This window comes from Aethalodelphis obliquidens, unplaced genomic scaffold (genome assembly GCF_003676395.1).
Source record: "Aethalodelphis obliquidens isolate GAN/ISIS:26980383/991018 unplaced genomic scaffold, ASM367639v1 scaffold51, whole genome shotgun sequence".
Taxonomy (NCBI): domain Eukaryota; kingdom Metazoa; phylum Chordata; class Mammalia; order Artiodactyla; family Delphinidae; genus Aethalodelphis; species Aethalodelphis obliquidens.
In genome coordinates, this window is record NW_020837995.1 from 15391046 (window position 1) to 15409190 (window position 18145).

The 18145-nt window shown below is 41.3% G+C and overlaps 2 protein-coding genes across 6 annotated transcripts in view; one reads left to right on the forward strand and one right to left on the reverse strand.

Annotated features, from left to right (window-relative positions):
• Positions 1 to 2447, reverse strand: part of MYEF2 (myelin expression factor 2) — a 180902-nt gene extending 178455 nt beyond the window's left edge. For 2 of the 4 annotated variants that reach the window (XM_027084223.1, XM_027084224.1), the window contains exon 1: positions 2334 to 2446. The gene's annotated coding sequence lies outside the window, so the exon portion shown is untranslated. Of the gene's footprint in view, positions 1 to 1662; positions 1846 to 2333 lie in introns of those variants that run through there. The other 2 variants (XM_027084225.1, XM_027084226.1) reach the window with 2 other exon arrangements.
• DUT (deoxyuridine triphosphatase) lies at positions 1952 to 13582 on the forward strand. Of its 2 annotated transcripts, XM_027084233.1 has the most exons (8): positions 2170 to 2448; positions 2871 to 2951; positions 3080 to 3218; positions 5202 to 5293; positions 6948 to 6992; positions 12227 to 12301; positions 12461 to 12531; positions 13454 to 13582. In XM_027084233.1, exons 1-8 carry the CDS (start codon positions 2325 to 2327, stop codon positions 13508 to 13510), a joined length of 684 nt encoding a protein of 227 aa, XP_026940034.1. In that variant the 5' UTR covers positions 2170 to 2324; the 3' UTR covers positions 13511 to 13582. The 2 variants fall into 2 exon arrangements, with proteins under 2 accessions (XP_026940035.1, XP_026940034.1); XM_027084234.1 differs by lacking the exons at positions 2170 to 2448; positions 2871 to 2951 and adding an exon at positions 1952 to 2075.
• Positions 13583 to 18145: the final 4563 nt, after the last annotated feature.

The following is an 18145-nucleotide window of genomic DNA, read 5'->3' on the forward strand; positions in this document are numbered from 1 at the left end:
GCAAGGACTCAAACTATCTTTAATGCAAACTTCCTTAGGAAATTACTAGAGAAAGTACTTCAGCAAAATGAGGAAGTAAACTAAAAGGAAGATACTAGATCCATAAAACCAGGGCTCCAACATAAGGGCAAAGGGAAGTCCCAGGATAACAGTTATTCAGCAGGACTAGAGGGTCACTTGCACAGACCAGAATAGAGGAGTGAGGGAGGGAAAATCTGAACTGATAGAGGATTTAAGTTTCAGTGTTTCATTTGATGTGATAGATGTTTAAGGTATAGGATCCCTGGAACATTTGGAGAAAACAAGCAATGGGTGAATGAAAAACACCATTACCAATAAAAATAGGAAAATAAGGCAGTTATAAACTTGAGGGGGACAGGTGTAAAAAAACGAAATACTCCTATCATATTACTCGTCTCTGAAGTCGATATTTAACAGTCATGATAAAGTAAATACTAACTGCTGACTTACACAAAAAATTGTTACGAAACTATTGGCAGAATGGGGTGGAGAGGGGGTTAAGAGACTTAATCCTCAACTACTCTAATTCAGAAGGCCATTTCTATGCCATTAAAAAAATAAATAGCAACATATAATTTAGAAACAGGGAGGTAGATTCCAATAGAAAGAGCCAAAAAAAGTTGGAAGTATTGCCCCTGAGGAGTGAGAGTTGAGGAAGGGTGTTTGTGGAGGGGTTAGGAAGGGATTGATGTTTTTCAGTGTAGACCTTGAAAAAGCATTATATGGAACAAACTTTTGATTAAACATTAAAGGAATGTCCGGAAGAATCAGAAGACTCTGAGATCATATGCAGGGTCCCGATGGAAGAGCAATGAGATCTCTTATCATTCATTCATTCATACAACAAATAGTTATCAAGCACATTCTGAGCCAGGCACTAAGCTAGGCCCCAGGAGTACAATGGTGAACGAAGACACATTTGGTCCCTGCCCTCATGGAGCTTCTGTCTACTAGAGCAAATAGACAATGAACAAGAAAATAAATACATAGAAGAGATAGATTGTAGTAACAAGTGGTGTGAATAGAAAAAAACGGATTGTGTGCTAGAAAATGGTGGTGAGGGAAACAAAGGGCAGCTACGTCAGTTGTTTGTCAGAAAAGTTCTTTCAGAGATGAGCGAGACTTGAAACACATGGAGCATAAATCAAGGAAGGATGTGTATAGACTCCCAGGCAGGAAAGGCTGGTGGGTCTAGAAACTGTTAGAATGCCACTGTGGCCAGGAGCAACAGGCGTGAGCCAGAAGGCTCTAGAGAAGGTTGAAGAGGAGGGCCCAGATCACCTTGCTATAGGTATAAATTTGGGGAGTCCTCAGAGTACAGATATTTAAAGCCATGGGTGAAGAGTGTAAATAGAGCATTCCTCGCCCAGAGGAATTCCAGCATTTAAGAGGAAGAGCCAGTAAAGGAGACCGAAAAGGTGGGGCCTGTAAGGAAAGGCACAGCCAGGAAGTCTGAAAACTTCCCCAACAATTCCCTAACATTTTTATTTGTCATTTTCCTAAAACTGCCCTATAGTTTGTATTTCTGTTGACAAAATGCATTACAATTTAGTTTTGAGATTTTAGCGTCAGTTCCAGAGGTAAGTGGAGATAGTCGTATCCTAGAAAAATCAATTTATAATTACCTGAAAAGTTATTTACTCATCCCCACTGTAAATTATACCAGTGTGGCCCGGAACCTTTGTTCGAATCAGTTACAGGGGTCCTCCTCTGTGCTCTTGTGGGGTCATCCGAAAGAGTGCTAGGATTTCAACCGAGATGTCCCTGTGGTTTATCCTCAAGACTGTGTCCCCCGCCCCCTTTGAGAATAAACAACACTCCACAACACTCCAGCTTGCACTCTTCAGTGTTGGAAGGAAATCGAACTCGCTGCCTTGCCCACCGCCTAGGGCGCAGCACTGAGCGGTGACCGTCACGGGCATCGTGATGCGGTTCCGTCGCTTTTGGGGCCCCTGAGATTAGAAGCCAGCGAGTCATGGCCGCGGGCTGCACCGCCCCAGGTAAATCGACAGAGCGCTGGGCCCGGACCTCGGAAAACCAGCGCCAGATGAAAGGTGAGAGTCGACAGAGGGAGGCAGAGGCAGCCGCAGGCAGCAGCGAGATTCAGGACGCCGAGTGCACAGCTTTCCGGGAGGACCCGGGCCTACGCCCGCCCGAGGGCTGTTGATGCGCCGCCTCCGTGCGCCCCTCGTCAAACGGCGGCGGTTACTGCTTCCGAGGTCATTTAACTGGGACGCGTCTTTCGGTGCAGACTTGGCGCGCGCCTGCAGTAGCGGCACCAACCTGCGCCCAAACCCGGGCAAATGACTTACCTCTGCCCTCGCCCAGTGCTCAGCTACCATTTCCTTCCGTCTTTGCTCCGCTCTGTGTTTAACGGCGCGCGCCAGGCAAGACCGAGAACGGAGGCCGCAGTGCCCTCCAGGCCAGGTTCGTCCCTCGATCCCACCCCGCGGGGGGGACGTGTAGCTCCCGGCGCTCCGGCCGCTGACCAGCGCCCGCAGTCTTAGCCGAGGTTGCCGCAGCGCCAGTAATGTCGGGGCCCAGGCTGGAAGGACACGGCGTGGGGAGGCTGGGTGCCGGCCGGCTGACCCCGCGTCCGTCCCCTGGCCGCAGATGGGGCGGGCCAACAGGCAGGGCCCGAGGAAGCCCTTGGGCTTTGGGCGTTGGGGGGGAGTGGGAGGGACCGCAGCCCCAGCGGCGCGGGAACGAGTTCATTCGCGTCCCCTCATGGGGAAGGGAAATGGTTTTCTATTTTGAGGTGAGGGCAAGGCCAGAGAAGCTGCCACTAACTTTGGATCCATGCACTGAGTTTGGAAAGCTTGAAAAGGCTCAGTACTTTCTGTTCCCAGATCTTTTCCGAGGAGGATTTCCAGCCCCAAATTTGAGACCCATCTCCCCTCTCAGCCAGAACCGTGGGCTCGTCCGGAGGGGTAAGGGGGGCGGGGCGGGGAGTTTTCGGCGGGAAGTTTAGAACTGGTGCGCTGCGCTCATCCTGCTGTCTCTTGTTCCGCCTGATCCTTTGTGCTCACGTTCTGCCCTGCCATGCCCTGCTCTCAAGAGGCACAAGTCATCTCCCCCAGCAAACGGGCCCGGCCTGCGGAGAAGGGCGGCATGCGGCTCCGCTTTGTCCGGCTTTCGGAGCACGCCACCGCTCCGACCAAGGGGTCCGAGCGCGCCGCGGGCTATGACCTATACAGGTGAGTGGGCACCCTGTCCGCCCGCGTCCCCGAGGAAGGCCGGCCCGGGCGAAGAGGCTGAGAGGGCCGCCTTCTGTCCCGTCATCCTTACCTCTCGCGGAGAAGTCCCAGTTTCCGAAGTATAGCGCTCTCAGCTTAGCTTACATTCCAGCCCGCTGCTGCCAAAACTTGAAACAGCCGCTTAAAAGTACAGAAACAAACGCTTTTTGCATTACATAGGGTTTCTGCCTTTTTTTAATGTTGAAAATTTTAGCTTTCCTCTTTAGCATAAATTAAATACGGATTTGGGCAGAGTGTGGAGTGGTAAATACCAGTGAGTGTCCGCCCAGGTGTTATTTATTTTGCAACATTTATTGCACCCTTTCAAAGTGGAGAGTAGAGATGAAGAAGGCCCACTTTGGCCTTCAAGGAGTGGCCTGAGAATGATGCTGTGCTCAGTAGAAAGAAAAGCCACGGTAGGAGCCTAGGTTCTTAGGTAATAAGGTAGCTAAGAAAGATTAATGAAAGTTGCTTCTACCTTTAAGGGTTAGTAACATTTCTCTATATGTCCATATTTTAGGTTCACTCCAAGGACTGGAAATTTCCAAAAGGGTCCAAATATGAAAAGCAGGGTTGTTGGTAATACTACCATCTTCTCTCTTGTACAGCACTTTTTACCTGTACTAAAAACTGGCACATGTGCTATTGTATTTAATACTCAACAACAATCCTGAAGTAGACGAGTGGTACTTTTTACAGATGTGGGAGTTTGTGAAGAGATGAATTAATTGCCCAAGGGCTTGAATATAATAGAATTTTTGACCCTGAATTCAGTGCTTTTTTTTTTTCCACTTGACTACTGTCCCCAGTTCTTAGAACCATTAAGGTAGGTCAAAAGTGATATTGGGGAGGAGGGGGTGTTGATTACATGACTAAATCCCAAGCCTTAGGATTTATTTTAAAGCATCCCAGATAATTCTAATGTGAGAACCACTGGTCTAGGTCATAAGTACCACAGAAGGGAAGAAAGGAGTATGTGATGATAGTGGGAGAAAAGAAGGAAAAAGAAAAGTGAGGTATCGACTGTTGTGGCTGAAAGCTGTAGTCCTTTATTTTCATGAATAAAAGTAGAGTGATATACATTGACTACACCATATCTGGACGCTGTTGTGAGTCTTAGGAGAGACTTCGATTTAAGATACTTTGTAAGCGTCCTCCTAACACAGGTGACTTTCTGTATACTGAAATAGACATGGAAATATCTCTTCGATAAATTAGAGTTTTAACTATTTCAAGAGAGGAAATTCCAATGAAAGAAGTAAAAATATAGCACCACTTTACCAGTCTTAATTAAGGGCTCAAAAGTAACTTCCAGTTCTGCTTATTGTAAAATCTCTTAAATTTCTATCAAGGAGAGGGCTACAGTAGTAACAAAGTAGCAGTATTTGGTGGGTGGACCTTAGAGAATCAGTTCCTCAGTAGTGTCCATCTCCAGGGCCTGTTCACAGTGGTCAGCTCTCTCCCTCAGCCAGTGAAGTTCATGGCCACCGCTTGGTAAGCTTGGTAAACTACCAAGACCAGAACAGATGCAACACAGCTGAACCAATGGCCCCCCCCCACCACCATTTATGTTGGCCATCTATTTTCTCCTTTCCTTCTACATGTTTTCCCTAACGATTAGAGGATTGTTGTGAGAATAAAATGAGTTATACAAAGCAATTAGAACTGTGCCTGGCACACAGTAAGGGCTTAATAAATGTTAGCTATTATTTGCTATTATCTACCCTTCTTTCTTGGTTCTTTATTTTCCTCTTTTCATACCATGTTAGTGAAGCATATACCTTTTAAAGTCTGCCTTTCAGCCCCCTCCTGCTAAATAATTACCTCAATTTGCCAACAAAATTTTGTTCAGGGGAGAATATATTTACATGTCACCTCTTTCACCAAAAAATGCACAGAGAATTACTATATCTAAATACCAGTTATCTTTCATTATTTTCCTAGTGCCTATGATTACACAGTACCACCTATGGAGAAAGCCCTTGTGAAAACAGACATTCAGATAGCTCTTCCTTCTGGGTGCTATGGGAGAGTAGGTAAGTGATTTGAGACACAGGTAACTCTTTGTCAGGCTCTTCCTTTGTGATATGTTCTTTCATCTTAGTTTCATTTGGGGTATAAATGAGGGAAGGGATATTGCTCGGCCTGTGTCCTAAAATAAAGACGTGCCACCTGTGATGGCAACTGCAGTCATTTGAAAACTTTCCTTTACATATCTACTTTTGCCTCTATCGCTTTGCTTTTTTTTTTTTCTTTCAATTCCTTACTTAAGCTTTTAGGACACTCACATTGGCCCAGGAGGTTGTTTTCACAACTACTCACTGTGAGAAAAACTGAAAGTATAGGTGATTTTTAACTGGTGCTTTTTCCAGTCTTATACCAACTCCCCCTTCAAGGATCAGATCGCATATGAAGTCAGATTTCTTTGTGAAGGTGGTATTTGTTTTATAAGAAAAAAGAGGCAGGTTCAGGATAATGGCACATGGCATCTTATGAGAGTAAAGTTTCTAACCCCTGAAAACATCAGGCCCCTTAGCCTTTCCCCCTTTGGGTATCCTCTCATGGGGTGTGCTAGGTAAGGGATGCACTTCAGTGCACTAGAGGGAAATGCCTCACAGTGGGAGGAGAGAGGACAAAATGCAGGTCAAGTCAACAGGTTTGACTTTTCTGCCCCGAGTCAGTTGTCACTATAGAAAGAGTTTAAAACTTCTTTTCAAGAACATAATTACTTGCTGACTAATTTCAGAGTAAACATAAAGGAGCAAATGGAACTGTGATCCCTGGGGGAGTCTTGTTAGCGACAAGTCAGAGAACTGCTAATACTTCAGCCTTTAAAAGAAAAATGAGATGAGCGCTCTCTTCATCTCTTTTTGCCAGCACTGACTGCATTTTTAGTGTATTTTGGGGGGGGGGGCAGTTAGGAGATGGGGTGAAATAACAGTGAAGGCAGGAAGGTGTAGCATTTATTGAGAAAGTGCCTGATACAGGTTATTCTGGAATAAAATACTAGCAGTTAGGGTAATTAATGGTAGGCCTGATGCTCAAGTCAGCAAGAATAAGGTATAAACTTAGCTTCTTACTCTGGTTCATTTGTTTCATACAAACATGTCTTTTGGCATCTGAATTATGAGTAGGAGTTCCAAGTTCTAGGCTAAGCTCTGCTACTCTGTGGTTGCGTTTATGCCTCTCTCTCTCTCTGCCTTCTTCCCAGTACGATGTTCCCATCCTGCATGTTCCCATGTATGTCTGTTCCCATACTGCAACATGCTCTGATTTCCTACCTTAAAATAAAAGTCCTCTTCCTCTGCCCCATGTGTCTGCCAGCTACCATCCTCCCTTTGTGACCAGACGTCTGGACAGTGTTGTCTACAGTTTTCCCCACTTGTTCACCTCCCAGTTCATTCCAGCAGTCCACAGCTTCACCACCATAGATCCTCAGTTGCCTAAAGACATGCTGGAGTGGTTTAACTTGGTTTTGAATTAAACCTTGTCAACATTTTCTAAACTGTTCTTTTCTACTTTGGTAATACAATGTGATAAATACATTTTTAATTCAGAGCCATCTGCTAAGGTTAAGATTAAGATACGGATTTTATAGGAGATGAGATTGACATGCTTAAATTGTGTCAGTTATATTAAGTATTGCCCTTCCCTCTTAAGACAGTCAATTTCTCCTTTTTTGTTTTGTAGCTCCACGTTCTGGCTTGGCTGCAAAACACTTCATAGATGTAGGAGGTAATATATTTACATTTTTATTCTGTAAATATTTGCAAGTGTTTACTTTGTCTTTGCTTAAGAGGCAGTAATCAAATGACAAATTTTATTTTTATCAAGAAAAGAAAATGATTTTTGTTGTGTCTTTCCTTTTAGAAATTTCTATCTCTGAAGTTACAACTATGATATAGTTTTAAATGCTATTTGAGTATGTCTAATTTTTTAATGACCATTATGTGAAATGCATGTTATTTTCCTAATAAGCTAGACACTATCTGACAGATAGGATTTTGCCTTGGTTTAGTGATAATCTGCATTTAGTCCAAAAATGACTCTATTCATAGAAGGAAGTTTGTTATTATAAGGAAAGGAAAAGCTTTTATATCATTATTTAAGCAACTGTAGTGAGTGCTTCTCTAACAAGACATCCTGGCCCTCGGATAAGTGGGTATGCTAAATTCTCCCTCCACCTCTTGCCGTTTTTACAAAGCTACTTTTTTTTTTTTTTTGCGTTACACGGGCCTCTCACTGTTGTGGCCTCTCCCCTTGCGGAGCACAGGCTCCGGACGCGCAGGCTCAGCAGCCATGGCTCATGGGCCTAGCCGCTCCGTGGCATGTGGGATCTTCCCGGACCAGGGCACGAACCCGTGTCCCCTGCATCGGCAGGCGGACTCTCAACCACTGCGCCACCAGGGAAGCCCTACAAAGCTACTTTTTAACAGACCAGGAAACTGGCTCAGAAATGAGCCCAAGTTGGGACTTCCCTGGTGGCACAGTGGTTAAGAATCCGCCTGCCAATGCAGGGGATAGGGGTTCGAGCCCTGGTCCGGGAAGATCCCACATGCCGCAGAGCAACTAAGCCCGTGCGCCACAACTACTGAGCCTGTACTCTAGAGACCGTGAGCCACAACTGCTGAGCCCACATGCCACAACTACTGAAGCCCATGCGCTCTAGGGCCCATGCTCTGCAACAAGAGAAGCCACCACAATGAGAAGCCCGCACACCGCAATGAAGAGTAACCCCCGCTCACTGCAGCTAGAGAAAAGCCTGCACGCACCAACGATGACCCAGCACAGCCAAAAATAAATAAATGAAAAAATTTATTTAAAAAAAATGAGCCCAAGTTGATACGTTAAAAACTGGAATCCATCCATATTATTCCAGTCCCCTTGTTCTTTCCGCTGCAGTTAAATACTGTGAATCACCCTGCCCCTTCCCTCCACCAGCGGAGCCCTGCCCTCAATTAGCTCACTGTTACCTGCACTTCAGGGGTTAACATGTGGCTGAGGCCTGTCCCTGGGCTGTCTCCCCATGGCGTCACTAGATGGTGCTGTGGGGCAAGTCGGGAGCCTAAAAGTAGGTCTTAGGGACTGAAGAGGAGCAGAGTTTGACTGAGACGGACGGACCTCGGGGGCTGAGGATTGCCTGGGTTCAGTTATGCTTGACTTTCAAATATACTTTTACAAGGTCAGTATGGTCACTTAGGCCTATAACTTAAGGATGTAAAAGATTGTGTATATTTTTAAATAAATTTCAAAGGGTTGTGAAAGGAACATGGACTTTGGAATAACAACAGGATTTGGGCCCCAGCTTTGTCACTAACAAGCTAGTTATTACTTAACTTTTCTGAGCCTCAGTTTCCGTACCTGTAACAATGAAAATTAGTGTGCTTGTCCCTGAATGATGGGAAGATTGAATGATAATGTATCTGATATTTCCTGTCCCTTAGGGACTTATCAGACCTTTTTTTTTTTAAATGGAAACTTTTTCCGACTTTGTTACTAATTTTTGCTCTGTTTAAAACAATCCTTTGAAAAAATTTCACGTAAAAGCAGTGGAAAGTTAGTTTGCCTGGTGGTTGGTGTGGTATTATTCACACAATCACATTGTGGTGTGTTCTTGGATGCATAGTATCTTAGAAATGTCTCTTAGGCACAAGTTTATCATAGTTGGCCACAGTTTTTATTTCAGAAGAGGGATGTTGTTAGAATTCCCAGGCTGTAAATAAGGGTCAAAGGGAAAAGTTGAGTATGCAGGATTCCGTTCAGAATTCACATCTGGTAGGTGGGGATAGTTTTCACTAAAGAGGGTTTCCAACAAATGACATGCCAAAGTCTTGACACAGTAAAACTTTTGCCTGAAGTCAGTTAATCACTCTGCCAGTTCCAATGCATGATTTTTCCAGTGATAACTTCAAAATACTTTCTGCTTTCTCATGAAGAGAAATATCCCTGATGTTTATGTCCCTTACGTAGAAAAGGAATAAGTCTTGTGTTTTTCTTGAAGGTCAGTTTGCCTTTGAGTAATAAGTAATAAATGAACTTAGAACTATTAGATTTTTTTTATACTATTGGCATTCATACTTAAAAAAAAAGAAGGGCCTTTTTTTGGTTATACATTTAAATTGACTTCAAATTACTTCATTTCTTTTAGTTAAGGACTTTTCAAACTTCTGTGTGCCAAGCATAAAATCTAGGTAGATAATCTGGCTTTGCAGAATTCAAGACACCCAAACATATAAGTGTGATAGGACTACTTTACAGATACATAGCAAAGGCCTTTACAAAAAGGAGTGTTTTTGTATTGTAGAAGATACCATAAAGTAAACAAATAAATACTTGCAAGTCATATGAGAAAGAGTTAAGTACCCAAACAGATAAGAAAAAAACAAAACTGATCATAAAATGTACAAGAGGACGAGGTGCAATGCACGTAAGGAGGAAAAAAGCCAAGCCTCAGTAGTCATCAGGGAAATGTAAATAAAGCCATGAGATACCATTTTTTACTCACCACATTGGCCAGAATTTAAAAGATTGCTACTATCTGGTACTGTCAGGGAGTTTGGAAATGGGCATTCTTAAGTGTCACTGATAGAAATTTGAATTGCTATACCTTTTTTGCAAAGTTATCTAGTGATATCCATTAAAATTTTAAATATACACACCCTTCAACCCAGGAAAGTGCTTTTTTGAAACTATTTGATGAAAATAAAAAACACTAACACTCAAGAACGTATGTAAAGGACTGCCTTGATTATTATGGGGAAAATGTGAAAACGACCTGAATATCTGATGTTACGTAAGAGAATAGTTACATAGAAATAATGGTGCTGTATTTCCATATCTTGGATCTAAAAGAATGACTTTTAGCTATATTACTGCCCAAGGATATCAATAATATTTTAGGTGGAAGAAAATGTGTAAAATATATTATTGTAACATTGGCTACCTGAGGGAGGATTGGGGAACATTATTGGCCTTTACTTCATATGTATTCGTACTATTTGTGTAATGAAACAAGAGTTCAGAAGTCAGCCCACACTGCCTTCATCCAATGCATTCTAGGTGAATGAGTGCTAGCCTGTACTTCAGCACTCCCACATGGAGATGCCAAGGCCTTGTGTGGTCATTTGTTCTGGCATGGGAGGCATGGAATGACCTGCTACTGAGGGGTTCCTTCATTAACTCTGATCTAAACTGTTCCTGCAGCTGAAACTTTCTACATCTAGATAATATAGAAAACAGCTGGTCTCATTTTTATATCCATTCTTTCAATAAATATCAAGGACTAATTTAATGATCAACTGGCAGTGGGGAAAGATGCCAGGCTTCAGTATTTTTTGAATTGGTCAAAGTTTTATTGCTGTAGCATCAGAAAAGAATACTGTTTCCTTCAGTCTAGACATGATATGAACCACTTTCAGCCACTTTTATACTCACCCTTCTCACTGTTAAAAATATGTTGATCTTTAATTCAAACTCTTAAAAGTGTTGTATCAGGAACCTTTTAAGAAGTGCTTAAGTTCAGTTTCACTTACCCCTAGTAATTCATGCATAAACCACAGGGGTTCATTTAAACTACTCTAATCCACTGGAAAAATCTAAAATGTTGGTTTTCTGAATATTTTTCCCCATGGTGGAACTTTTTTAAATTTTGCTTTTTTTTCCCCCTACATGAGAAAATTGAAAGGGGATGCTTACCCTTGTTCTAAAAAAGAAAAAAAAAATTTTTTCAGTTGACCTTCAAATAATTATGAGTCTGACCAACCAGCATTAGTACCCATTGAGCTAAATTCCTGATTCTTTTTATTTTCTTTTTTCTTCTTCGATAAGAGTTTTGTTTTGTTTTTTAAAGAAGTGAGGTGTTAATGAGAAGCTGTAAGATGTGACATGGAGCTACGTTTAATTAGATTCACATGAATCCTATCCAGCATTTTACAAACTGGGGGGAAAGGATTATCATGTATAAAAGGAGACAGGCACTGAGGGGGATGAAGGGGGTAGGAGAGTGACTGCTAACAGGCAGGGGGTTTCTTTTGGCGGTAATAAAAATGTTCTAAAATTGATTGTGGTCGTGTTTGCACAACTTTGAATATGCTAAGAGCCATTGAATTGTGAATTATTTCTCAATATTAGAAAAGGAAATGAGAAGGCCTGGTGCACCTATATTATCTGTGCTTGTGTTTATGGAAATGTTTTGGATTCTTGGCCCAAAGATAAATGCTAGCAAGTCTGGTAAATGTACTTCTCTGGCTCAAGTTTCTCTCCTGCAAAGATTTGCTGCCTTTGTGTTTATAATCTCAAACAGGTACTAATTACACACGGTTCTGTGTAAAAGTGTACTCATTATTAAGCTTATGTGCTAATGTCTTCTGACAGATGATGCTCTGAGAAAGGCTGGTCGCTTAAATTAAAAGGAGAAGAAGAATGTGAACTGAACGATTCAGCTCCATTTTCATTATAAAAATGGAATGTTCTGATATTTGCTAGACTGCTGCTTAACATTGACTTATTCTACTGCAGATCTTTAGGCTTTTTGACATTTTTATTTATGACTCAATCATATTTCATTCTGGATGTTAGTGGGAAGTTGCTACCAGGAGAAGCCTTTAAAACCCAAATCATAATTTTCTCTTAGTCTTTTGGACAGGTATGCCACAAATAGACAGTAGGATTGGAGAGAGCAATTCAGGATGACTTGTCTGAGATGCTAAGTGCCTACTCCCAATTTAGAGTAGGTAGTGGTCACCATTTGTAAGGATGACAGGTTGGAAAATTAGGACCACTTTCTTAATTCTTATTTGCATTTTAGTAATTTCTTAGTTTTGAGGCTTTACATAGTACCAGAGTAAGATTCACATATTCGTTGTAAGGATAAAACTCTCAGAGCTACTTAGGAATGATTCTGAGGTAATCATATACCCTTAATCTTTCGGTACCATAAACCAAGCTAATATTTTTTTTCTTTTTTCCAGCTGGTGTCATAGATGAAGATTATAGAGGAAATGTTGGTGTTGTACTGTTTAATTTTGGCAAAGAAAAGTTCGAAGGTATGTGAAATACATGCAGTCACATAAGTGCAATGAGTTTTCCAAGTTATGTATGTCTAAGTAACACATACTACTCTAATTCTCATTGTACTGTACAAGGCAGGATACAGAGAATGCATCAGTATCAGTAATAAATTGTTTTGTGTTTTTCCTTTGAAGTCAAAAAGGGTGATCGCATTGCACAGCTCATTTGTGAACGGATATTTTACCCAGAAATAGAGGAAGTTCAAGTAAGTATCCTAAAAGCTGAATAGGGAATACATGATGTAACATCTTCAGTGAAGGAAAAATAAAATTTTGAGGATTTAATATGCTACTTGTAACTAAATACAGATCTTCCTCGACTTCACAATGGGATTACATCCCAATAAATCCATCATAAGTTGAAAATATCTTAAGTTGAGAATGCACTTAATATGTCTAACCTACCGAACATCATAGCTTAGCCTAGCCTAACTTAAACATGCTCAGAATGCTTACATTAACCTACAGTTGGACAAAAGCATCTAGCACAAAGCCTGTTTTATAAGGAAGTGTTGAATATCTCATGTAATTTATTGACTACCATGCTGAAAGTGAAAAATAGCATGGTTGTATGAGTACAGAACAGTTGTGTTATCAGTGGTTCACCCTTGTGATGGCGTGGCTGACTGGTGGCTACAGCTTGCTCCCATTGCCCAGCATCACGAGAATATCACACCGTATATCACTAGTCCATGAAAAGGTCAGAATTCAATATTTGGGGCACAGTTTTTACCGAATGCAAATCACTTTAGCACCATCATAAAGTCAAAAAATCATAAGTCAAACCGTCCTAAGTTGGGGACCATCTGAAGTAGAATATGTGACTAGTCCTATTTTAGGCAAAATTTAAATCTTAGAATTTCTTGAAATTGTTTTCCATAGCTATTATACAGCATTACTTTGGATAATAAACCACTTAAATAGTCTGTGAAATTCTACTGTTCCCTTAGCTTTTTTGGAACTTATTCAATATTTTAATTTATGAAACTTTAAAAATTTAATTTTCTGTAATCTCCTTTTTGAAACAATGCTATAGCAAGAATAAAAGTCTTACAAATTTGGAGCTGGAGAGAACTGAAAGAGCATCTGAAATTAACTACATGGCTTACTACCTTTATGTCTTTTCAGGTTTTAGATGACACTGAAAGGGGTTCAGGAGGTTTTGGTTCCACTGGAAATAATTAAAATTTATGACAAGAACAGAAAATGAGAAAATATACTTTTTTCCTTGAAAATAAAGGCTTTGCTTAAAGTGTTTTGGTGTTTTGCACTTCTGTAAACAGTTTTAGCTTCTAAAAATACTTGGGTTTTCAGGGTTCTCTTATGATCAAGGAAAGGATACCTCTGTTGGGATCACATAGAAACTTACTTTCTTGTGTTTTTCTGCATTTAACTGTTATATAAATCTATGTGGTGACCTCACACAGTTTCTTTTAAATTAAATGCACATCAATTACCCCAAAACCTGTATTATTTAATTCGCTATATATTACCCCTTCAGTAACTTATTTTTTAATTGCTTTATATATCATAAGCAATGCCTTTCATTCAATAAATCTGAATTCTTTCACAGATACAAATTACTGTATAAACTGAACTGAAGGACAATAAAAAGAAGTTAAAATTATTCCTAATTCGTCCCTTCTCTTCAGTGATCTAAAAGATGTCTTTTTAAACTTAAGATTCTTTGTGTGGGTGGGAAGAAGAGAATCCTCAGTTTATTTTTAGGTTTATCCTTTTTTTTTTTTTTTTTTTAACCTCCCTTTTTTGTAGACCCCAGGTTAACTTGGTAGAGGTGTGTTTGTGAAAGGAAATGTAACTTGGGAATTTCCAGTTGGTTTGTTCTTCTGAATTTCATTCTGTCAAGTAAACTGTAGTTATGTGACCTTCCCTCACTGAAGTAGCAGTAAGAGGCTGCACCCAAGAAAATATACAATTTAATAGGGACCAATAGATGTAAAGAGGGATGCTTAGGCCACTGGGTTTGTCCAAACCAAGTACCTTTGAGTAAGTCTCGGCAGCGTGAATTAGCTTGATTAACATCTATTGCAGCCTTCTTGGTGTGCTTTCCTTTTCTGCATTTTCCAAACCCCTTTACACCAGGACTTTTTCAATCAGGTGCACTAGTGTGAGACTCAAAAGGCATCATTTTGCAGGTGTGGGTCACACAGATGGAATGCTTCTGGAGCTGGCAGCTCTCTTGGCCACCCAGTTCCTGGAAACACAGGTTAGAGTTTTTTTCTCTGTCCTTCTAGTGATTCTCTAGGCCATTTAATACCCTGCAGTGTAGTGTTTTCCATTACTTTGGAAATGTAACTATGGGTCACGATTCATTAGTGAGTCATGAAATCAACTCAGTGGGTCATAACTAGCATTAAAAAAAAAATGAATAGAAAAACAGCAGAGGACAACATGTCAGATGGGTAAATATTGTGAAGACTATTTGAGTTATATATTTATGTGTGCATGTGTGTACTGGGTCACGGTATAAATTATTTCTGAAGTCAGTAAAATTTAAATTCTTTTCTGCTAAACTAACCAGTCAGGGTTCTCTGAACCCTGACCAATACATAGTAACAGTTGAGTAAGAACAAAGAGTATGATGTGACTACCAAGAGATATGGTCTTAGCTTACACTGTTAACATTAAGTCCACTGTATTAAGCACTTACAAACTGCTCATTTCTTTCTCATAACATGGCTGTGGGAGAACAGATGAAACAAAAATAGATAACAAAAATCGGCTCAGACATTTCAGCTAATGATGACCACTATTAAAATTCAGGTCCTATGGCTTCAAAGCTCATGTTCTTTGCAGTATCTTCAGTCTTTCAAGTGGTAAAGAGAATATAGAATGGAAGAGATGGTTGATGAAAATCTTCCTCTAGTTTGTTCATACCTGGAATATGTTTCCATCTTGGTACCATATTTAAAGGAAGATGCTCAGATCTGAAGCTACTCTAAAGTTAGAGACCAGAATGATATCCATGGGGGATAGATGAGAGACCTGGTATGGAGGTTTTTTGGTCTTAAGTTTTGGTTTTTGTCTGGAGAAGTGTATTTGTTGGGATTGGAGGAATGGGGTGGGGGGTGGCAGAAGGTCCCAGGGATATAATAGATGTTCTTATAGTCTAAAGACTCAGGGAATTAGGCTTGTCATATGTGACCTGAGGGGCTGAAGCTAGGATCAGTGAATTTAATCTATAGAAGAGAGTGGCTGTGAGATAATAGAAAATAGATATTGGTCTCTGACCCCATGGTGATAAGAACACTGGGAACATCTCTTGTTCTATATGGGTCTTTGACCTGTGTTCCTGACACGGAGCTCCTGAAACCCTTGTAATTTTGTGGGTGGTAGGAGTGTCTTGTTCTAATGGGGTGACTCTGGGTGGGCTCCTGGAATGGCTCCTGAATGAGGGCTGGTCACTGGAAAGATGGACTGAGACATGATCAGAAGCTTAGAATTTTCAGCCTCCCCCCCGTTCCCCCCTCCCTTCTCGTGAAGGGAGAAGGGCTGAAATTGGAAGTAATCATGGATCGTTCCTATGTGATGAAGCCTCCATAAAATCCCAGAAAGAACAGGGCTCAGAGAGCTCACAGGTTGGGCTGGGAGAGTGGTGCACCTGGACAGGTTATGGAAGCTCCGTGCCCCTTCCCACATATCTTGCCCTCTGCACCTCTTCCATCTGTATTTTCACCTGTATCTTTTATCATGTCCTTTTATAATAAACTAGTAAACATAAGTGTTTTCCTGAGTTCTGTGAACTGCTCTAGAAAATTAATCAACCCCAAGGAGAGGAGGTCTTTGGAACTTCTATAGCTGGTCAGAAGCACAGGTGAAAACCTGAGCTTGTAGCTGGTGTCTGAAGTGGTGGTGGGAGGGATGGCTGGGGGAGAGTGGTCAGTCTTATGGGACTGAGCCCTTAACCTGCAGTATCTGAGGCTATTTCCAAGTACACAGTGTCAGAATTGAGAAATTGTAGAACATGCAGCTGGTGTCACAGAATTGCTTGTTGTGGGAAAAAGCTTGCACACGTTTGGTGCCCAGAAGTGAAGTGTTTTCTGTGAGTAGTAAAGGAGACTCACAGGGAGGGAAGACATGTTAGGAAAGAACTAAGTTTTTCCCTACACAGGAAGGGAAAAAGCTGTTTTTCCTTAACAGTGGCATAGGGCAGACTCATGGAACTTGCCTAAAACAGTGAAAAAAGCAAAGAAAGTGCAAATGCCATATGGAAAAAGCAAGAAAAGGAAATGCCATGTGAAAGAGTACAATACAGTCTGTTGGGTTGGGGTTATTGGAGACATTTTCTCTTATGTATGTAAAGTTCAAATATTTTATAATTTTACTCTGTTTTATTATGAAATACAACGTTTAGAAAAGACTGTGAAACAAAAGTGGATGGAATAGTGAATAACTGCAGAATAGGAACGCCTAAATAGTGGTCTGGACCAGTTTTCTAGGAAGTGAAACCCTATGTTAATAAGGCTTGGTTCCTGAGCTCATTTCACCTTTGCCTTATTTCAATCAGCTAGATTCAGTTGGTAGCAAAGGAAAACCAGGAAGCAGCACTTTATTAGGGCAAGTCTTCCTTTCTGCTACAAAGGAAACCAGTTTTTTACTGATGACCAAAGAAAAGCATCATTTTCACATGTAGGGCTGCACTTTGATTATCAATTAACTACAAATTGCATAGCAATTACCATTCAGTTTCTTTCCAGGCAGAAACCAGGCAGTTTTCCTCTCCCTTGACAGTTCTGCCTCACTAATGATGCCCACTATCCACTCCTGTCCTTGGTGCTGTATACATCAGAAGAGAAATAATCAGGGAGACTCCTACAAACTAATCTGATGCTCTTTCAGTTAATTTCCCTTGGTGGCTATCTGTAGAGGAAGCTACATACTAGTATTTAAACAGGGAGCCTAAATGAATGGGGGGATGGAGGTGGGGGAAGGCCCAAGATTTGGATTTCAAAGCACCTTCCCTACACAGTACAGTAAGTCTCCTACATACGAACCTTCAAGTTGCGAGCTTTCAAAGATGCAAACATGCGTTTGCATGTCCAGTCACATAAGTTAGTTCATGTGTCTGGCGTACGTTGTCACGTATGTGCATCCTCTACAAGTGGTTTGCTTTTGTGTACTTTATAGTACTGTATAGAGTACAGTATCTTTATTTCAAGCCCAGGATGTCTGGAAACAAGCATAAAAGCAGCGGTGATGTAGCTGGTACTGCTAAGAAGTGCCAGATATTGGAGGCCCAGAGAAAGGATGAAGAGAGACAAGAGGAAGAAGTAACTGAAGAACCGAAGAGATTCATGACGCAGGAAATGGCAGGGGATTTTCTTTATTTGAGGAGGCACTGTTAGTTTTTGAGACACAGGACCTGAACACAGAACGGTACACAAAGGTTGCAGCAGCCGTTCAGAATGCAATCCAGTGCTACCGTGTCATCTATGACGAGAAAAAAAGAGCTACTACCCAGACATCACTGGATCTTTTTTTAAAGAGGGTAGATAGAATTGAATCCAGCAAGGAACCAGAACCTGTGCCGTCAACGTCAGGCATGAGTGAAATTGCATCTTGCCTTCCGTCTCCTATTGCTGACGATCCTTCTGCTCTACCATCTCCCACCTCCTCTCCCTCCTCCAATCAGTAACTCTCCTTGCCTGTTCACTTGATGCCAGCCCCTGTATGCCAGGTATTGTGCTATACTACTGTATTTTTCAAGGTACTGTACTGTAAGATTAAAAATTTTATTTTTTGTGTTTGTTTTTTATGTATTATTTGTGTGAAAAGTATTATAAACCTATTACAATCCTG